The 7,319-nt window shown below is 45.3% G+C and overlaps 2 protein-coding genes across 13 annotated transcripts in view; one reads left to right on the top strand and one right to left on the bottom strand.

Annotated features, from left to right (window-relative positions):
• Positions 1-7,319, bottom strand: part of ackr4b (atypical chemokine receptor 4b) — a 393,880-nt gene that overhangs the window by 317,822 nt on the left and 68,739 nt on the right. The gene's annotated exons all lie outside the window — the stretch shown is intronic.
• si:ch211-285f17.1 (sickle tail protein homolog) overlaps positions 1-7,319 on the top strand; it is a 120,205-nt gene that overhangs the window by 82,335 nt on the left and 30,551 nt on the right. For 8 of the 11 annotated variants that reach the window (XM_061065051.1, XM_061065055.1, XM_061065052.1 and 5 more), the window contains exon 3: positions 6,337-6,417. The exons of 2 other annotated variants lie outside the window; for them this stretch is intronic. In XM_061065051.1, the coding sequence (XP_060921034.1) occupies positions 6,337-6,417 (81 nt within the window). Of the gene's footprint in view, positions 1-352; positions 1,213-6,336; positions 6,418-7,319 lie in introns of those variants that run through there. One more of the 11 variants, XM_061065059.1, reaches the window with a different exon arrangement.

Genomic DNA, 7,319 nt, shown 5'->3' on the forward strand with positions numbered 1-7,319 from the left:
GGCGTCCTGAAACATGATCATCGTCTTTCACTCTGTCGTGATCCTGCCCTTTGTGAAGATTAATCAAGCACTTATTGAGTTGTTGTGGGACTCTGTAAATGCTCCGAGCTGAAAAAAATGTGTCGCTCATGATGGATTGATCCTACAGAGCATGTCCGGGCAGATCATGGCTCTGCAGCCCTGTCAGCAAATACTTTGCATGTATTTGTTTGTAAAGGGAGACAGTGAGCGGGATGGTGGGGGGGGGGGGGGGGGGGGGGGGGCTTTATGTGTGCACAGACTGGGTGTGTGCAAATCATTGAATGCATGACTGGTAAATGATCTGCCAGTCTTGGTCAAGTCTGGACCTTTTATTATTATGTAACGCCTTGACTTGAAGGCACGACTAAAACCACAAAACAAAGCACCGTATCTGGAAAGCAGGGTCTTCCTCTAACAATCGCAGCATTTACTGGAAAACTTCATGAAGATTATTTCAAAATAAAGCCTTCACATATGCATGAGAGTATGTGCGTCTCAGGTAGAAGGCCTGCTGAGTTTAACTTGCACACTGTGTGCTCTGGGGATCCCTCAGGGTAGAGTTTGGCCTTATCTCCTGGAGACACTAGTGTCATCTTTCGGTCTTCAGCCTCAGGACGTGGATGAGATGGAAGCAGAGATTTCATATGAGGGATTAGTGTTGGAGCTGCCGTTTTAAGATAACATATTTTTTCGGTAGCTTTATAGAGTTTTAAAAAACTATTTCAGAGATATAAAATTTCTAGCCGTACGCTGCTGGAACAGTGAGAAAAATTTCAAAACCGTGAACTGAGCAGACATCCCGCACTCCCTCACACAATCTCTGCCTCGCACAATGGTGCACGATACCAAAAGCACACATTTCAGACAATGAGTTTCCCCGGGTGTGGAGAGTGTGTGTGTGTGTGTGTGTGTGTGTGTGTGTGTGTGTGTGTGTGTGTGTGTGTGTGTGTGTGTTTGTCTTGTGCTGTTGAATAGTTTTGGGATGTGGGGCGGTGTATATTGCATTGGATGGAAGGGCTGTGAGATAGAGCAGAAAGTGGAAGAGAGCCGGACAGTGCGGTCGTGCAAAGAGCTACACGGGCTGAAACAACAACAAGAGGAAGAGAGACCCTGTTTCCTTTAGAGCGGGGAGTTTCCAGTTTCACGTGGATGTCACTTCTGGAGGGAGATTGCCACTCGTGTGAAATTATGGTAAATGCTGCTTTTACGCTTTTGGAGATCATTTAATAGCAAACAAAAAAAGCTTCATTTTTTAAGCGTGGGGCTGAGAGAAAAGCAGCCTCAAGGCAGTGCTCTCTACTCCACCAACTCCCATTGGCTGATTTATCTGATGGTTATGCAAAGTTGACTTTAGTAACCTCGCTCAGTCGGAGGAGGGGGTTGATGTCTGCCGGTGATAACCGTGGCCAACTCATGTATGCGTGAGTGGATGAAATCAATTGGACGGCGTGGCTCGTTTGTTGGAAATGTCACAAAGTGGAGGAAGAGATAGTCATCCGGCCTTCTTCTCCGCGCCCAGTCAACAAGGCGCAGCTTTTGTGTCTTCTGTGATCACGCTCTTCATTTGCAGTCTGAGCGACAGATCTTCTTGATTATATTTTACATGCCAATGTCATATTTTATTAATGAGATGTTAACAGCCCGGCTCATTGTTTAGCCTGTGAATATCTGACGACAGATGTGTACCCAAACGGAGGCTCCTCGCTGCACAAAACTTCTGCACACAGTTTCACCTTCGCTGTCAGCTCTGACTGCGAGGACGGACGCTATAAAGTCAGCCACTTTTTAACACGCCAATTAACAAGCATGGCCCATCTCTGAAAGGTCATCTAGGGATTTGGATGAAGGGATTAGAAGAGGAATGCATCAGAGGAGGGAGGCAGAGAGGGATGTGGTGGCAATGAATGGGAATGGATGACTACGGGGATTTTGGTATAATGTCATTAAGGCCGAGTGAGACAAAGGATGATGGTCGGTCCACAGACATAGCGGCCCGACTGCTGACTGGTTGATTGACGGGGGCTTTATGCTTCAAAGATGAGCAGAACTGCTGTGGCACAGAGTTTTAGACTCATACAGGTGTTTTTAATGAACTGTTGTTTTACATTTCTGACATCCATTTTCCAGGAAAATAGAACTGATGTAGTGTTTTGCTGTGAGGCGATATAAAAGGTTAAGGTCAGTGAGTCATTTGTTTATGAATTCATATTTCATGCTTAAAGGTCACGTATTATGCAAAATACACTGTACCATGTTCCTCTAACACTAACATGTGTCTCTAGTCTGTCTACAAACCCCCCAATGATGAGAAAAGTCCATCCTCTCCGTCTTCTGCCTGCTCCACTTTTTAGAAAATGTGTGCTCAAACAGGCTGTTTGGAGATTTTCCCTTCATGACATCACAAAGGGCAGTAGCCCCTCCCCCAGGTGGGTGACACTCCCACAGCTAGGTGTTTGTTCTGCCCTCTGAGTCTGCCTTCTCACCGTAAACAATAGGACATGGAGCGAGAAAGACCGAGTACACCCAAGTCCTTCCATAGAGGGGGCGTGGTCAGACACATCTCATTTACATATTTAAAGGTACAGACACAGAAACTATAAACCAGTGCAGTGGCCCCCTGCTGGCCATTACAGAGAATGCTGGTCCAACATATTTCAACACTGGCTATGCTTTTGAAACCAAAGGCTACGTCCACTTCTGAAAACAGCCGAGTGCTTTTTTCAAGGACGTAACTACTTAAATCCTCCTTCTCAGATTTGGAATCAACATGTCAGACTGAATGCTGTAAGTGGAGGAACATGTCAGATAAAAAGACAAGTTAAGTAAGGGGTTAACACTCTGCAGAGAAGAGCCGCTGTTATGTGTTTATATGTTGGCCATTCAGATTGGGCCAGGTAATTACTGTTGGCTCAATTTCCGCTTGCCAGCCAGAACCGGGGGCCAAATTAGCATCTTAAGTGGAACGCCACACAATCTTCCACCAGCACTCTTGTGTTTACATTCTTTGACAAGACAATAAGGAAGGAGTGGATGAAACCTGTTCCTCTGGTTGTTTGTGTATGCGTTTTCTCTCCATTTGTGTACATGAGAGTTGAAGCGTGAACGCTGGTCATGGCGGTCAGGCTGTTGTTGCAGATAAATATATCAACATTTGACACGTCGTCTTTGGCTTCCTCTCCTGGCTTTTGAATCTTGTAGTGTGTTGCTTGTTGCAGAAAGATGACCTGATTGCACAGCTGCTAGAAGAATGACCTCTTTTTAAAAAAAAGTACAACACAGGCTATGTTAAAGGAAATCTATTGTTGCCATGAGTGTGCAGATTTTATAATAGCGTAGGCACCAATCAGTGGGCTTTGTGTCAGCAGGTGGCAGGTGTTGCTTTAGACACACAGGCACTTTTTGAGGCTGTGTCTATATTTAAATCTTGGTGAGTGACACAGCAGGCTTCTGGTTTGAGCTGCCATTATGCTTAACAATTTTGAATTACTTTAATCGGCCCATCTCCGCTCTGCAAGTCAGCCTGTCTGTCAGGAGCTAAGACGAGGGGGGTTACGGGGGGCTGCATGATATATTTTGTAACATAATCTGTTCTGCTCGCTGAAATCATGCAGCCTCGTCCCTTTAGTGTGAAATGGCCATGTGACGTTCCACAGGTAGCAATGAAAATCACCCATACTGTGCATGCATGCCCACCAGGTGCAGGATCAGATATTAGTTTTGAGTCGCTGGCATTACCAGAGTGCAAGAAGCACCAGAAAACTCAAGTTTTGAATTCACATTTTATGTATATTTTCAGGACACGAACCGAACACAGACCGTAGCTTTTTGTTTTTTTGTTTTTTTGCATACTGTGTGTCAGACCACTGTTGCATAAAGATTTCCAGGATGTACCGGGCTCGGGTCAGATTTTCTGGAACAATGGCCTGACTCACTCATGCACAAACTCCATGTCTCTCTTTGTATCACTCTCTCTCTCCCTTTCACAAACATACAGCACACATTTGATCCCATTTTCTTGTTTTTTCCTTCAAGCATGATTGTTTGTCTTAACGTCCCTTTTAAAAATCACCTTACGCTTGACACTAAGTGAGTGTAAAGCTGCTATGACAATTAGAAACCTAAAGATACAACATGTGGTGCCCCGTGTGAGTCCGTGCCTGGAGTTTAGGCTTCACAACAACAGAGCCGTTTGCTCTTCTTAGCCCCACAACATGAACATTTAGATGAGGCAAATCCCATTGAGTTACTTCTAGATCTGCTCTGACATCCTCGACTCCTGTGGAGTATTTGCCACCGGTCCTATAATAATAAAAGCCAGCTGACATTGGCTGCTACGCCTCACAGAAAACTTTATGACAAATCGATTTTCTGATTTCTTTGACACTTTCAATAACTCTTTTATGCACACGGACATTTCACAATTACCTGACTTTATAACTCGTCGTATTCTTGTGCATACGCCAATGTCAGTGTCTCACTTTCACATTCATCATAGCTGTCAGCGCAAATGTGGCGTTCAGAGGGAGCCACTGCTGAAAAGGCAAAACCACAGGCTGTGTGGTTTTCACTGGGGGGGGGATCACTGGTGAGGAATGTACTGTAGGTGTGAGCGGGCTGAAGCAGGTTTTTATGGAGCTAATCAGCGGTTGGATGGCCTGTGGGTTTTTTTCATCCTGACCATGAAGCAAGAAGTGGTTACACAGAACAGGAAGTGGCTTTGGTGAGAGGCTTTCCGGCAACATCACACAGATAAAATGATGATCTCTGTGTGCAGGTATGAAAAAGAGGACGGGAGAGAGACAGCGGAGTTCATCGGAGCTAACGAACTGTCGACCTTTGGAGGGGACACCTCATTTGTCAGAAGTGGGCTGGTGGAGTGGTTTAACTTAATTAGCCCTTTCCACAGGGAGGCAGAAGGTCTCATTTGCAATTTCCTCTTCTTTTATACACGACTGCCTCCACTATCTACCTCTTTCTGCTGGGTGATTCTTCTTCCAGCTGTCACATTGTGTCTATTAAAACGCTTTCTTGAAGATTTGGCCGAACGGGGACAGCCCAAATTTTAATAAGCAAAAACTCCAACCAAAGAAGATAACACAACCCTCCTATTAAACGGAACATTTCTGCTTAATAAGCAATAATGTAAACCCTTTTTTTTAAACTCATAACCTCTGCACGGAAAGAATGCTAGGTGGACACAGGACTTAAGAGTTACCTGGCTACTACTTAATATTCTTTGGATTTTCAGCCATGGCTGCTGGCTATAGTATCAAATATCATCATGAAGTATGTGTTGTTTCTCGTAAAAAAAAAAACCCTCATGAGACATCCTGGCCATATTAACTTTTATACAAGTGTTTGAAGGCAGCTTCTTCTTCGTCCTCCCCTTTGAAATATCAGAAAGTATGGACAACTCTGCCAAACCACTCTGAGGTATTTACTATGTGCAGATGACGAAGAAAGCCGATACGATTCAGCGTTCCCAAGGGCGACACAGTAGCGTATGAGACGGTAGAACAGCCGTGTCGGAGGCCTGTTTGGACCCACCACCATCACTGAATTTGCTCATAAATCATTCAGTGTTCAGGTTACGTTACCCAACACATGTCGGGTTTCAGGTGGCATGTCAACTCCATGTGACCCCCCTGTGTAAAAAAAATACATCATGTATTAACAGCAGAAGGGCACATTTCTATTCATGTATTTTTAATCTGCGTCCTGCATGCTGAGGGGATTTTTTAATGGAATTACAAGAGGTGTGTGACGGCTCGGCAGTTTTATCTGCTGTGTTGGCGCTCCGCATGTGAAGGTGCAGCATATAAACTTTGACATACGTGTACTCAACGAATATCTATCTCGCCCGCTTCCATCACTGCAACACCCGAGGGTTTGACCCGATAACTGCTCTCATATCTGGCAAACCGAAGGGTGTACAAAACGGCCGTGTGGGGGGGTCGCCTTAAAAGCGCCTACCTTCTCTGGTCCAAACAAATCCAGAGCATTCAGGAGCAGAATCTAAAGTTAGAAGGAGGACATACTGGCTGCTGCATTGTTGTCAGAGAAGCCAGCACTTCAACATGTTTCCTTAATGATCACATAGTAAGATACCTTTATCATTTCACTCACTACACATCTCACTGATTGCTCCTTTAACTCTCTGATGTAAGTCTCATTTTAGCCTCTTTACCTGTTGAGACTTATATGTTTCCATGGTTGCTCTGTTTTCCTCCGTGACCCATTCTGTTTCCGATTCACCTCCCTTTTCTTACCTTTCGTTTTCTTCTCTTTCCCTCTTTTCCTCTTTCCTCCCATCAGTCTTTACAGGACATGCTCACCTCCCTTCACTCTGAGCTTGATATTCAGAGGTACTTGATGAAAATCCAAATGCCCCGCAGAGTTAGTCAGCCTTTTATCTTATCAGCATCATGCCATTGTGTGTGTGTGTGTTTGTGTCAGAGTGTGTCGCATCCTCTCTAACATCTGCTGTGTGGCCGTATTCACAACCCCTTGCAACCCCATGTCTCTTAGCGTCTGCCCCGTCTGTGCCTGCCAAGCAGACTTGGCTACGATGCTTAGCTAGATCTTGCCATGAAAGCGCTCTTAAAAGTCAACTGCACTAAGTATCAAAAGCTGGAGTTCTTTATTTGTGTGTGTGTGTGGGAATTTAAGAGAAAAGCAGTGTGTGTGTGCGTGTGTGTGTGTGTGTGTTGGCGCGCTCAGAATAACCTGGCGGTCCTGACCTTGTGTCTCCAGCTGTGTTAGCTCCACAGCCCCATTACAGGTCTGCCAGGAAAAAGAAGAGCATTTCATAAAAGGGCCCCAGTGTTCATTGACCCCCCTCTGTTGTCCCCGTGGAAACGGATCAGCTTACAACGCCGCACAGTAGCTCAATAGACTCTGTAGAGCCTTCTCACACATCGTCTTATTGTAGCGCTGGCTTGTGGAGGCCACGTCAACGCAGGTTAGGTTACAGATCGGCCAACTGATGCTCAAGTTTTTGATGACACAAGTCCCGATCCTTTATCGGTGCTTAAAAAGGAACTTCTTCATCCAAGGTGACCCACAAAGCACGCTTCTGTTAAAGACCTCTTGACTTTTAAAAACATCGTCAAAAAACAGATCCCAGCTCCCGCTCTAGAAATGTAAAGGGCCCGATCACACAGAGAGGCGTCGCTTTAGGTGTGGCCTAACAGCACGGGGATAAACAGCTGGGACCCTGTGGAGTGGAGCTGCGTGTGCGTATGGGTTCAAACTGGGGCACCAGTAGTCTAATGGTTAATGAGTGCACACCATGTTCA

The sequence above is a fragment of the Labrus mixtus genome, chromosome 19 (genome assembly GCF_963584025.1).
Source record: "Labrus mixtus chromosome 19, fLabMix1.1, whole genome shotgun sequence".
Classification (NCBI taxonomy): Eukaryota; Metazoa; Chordata; class Actinopteri; order Labriformes; family Labridae; genus Labrus; species Labrus mixtus.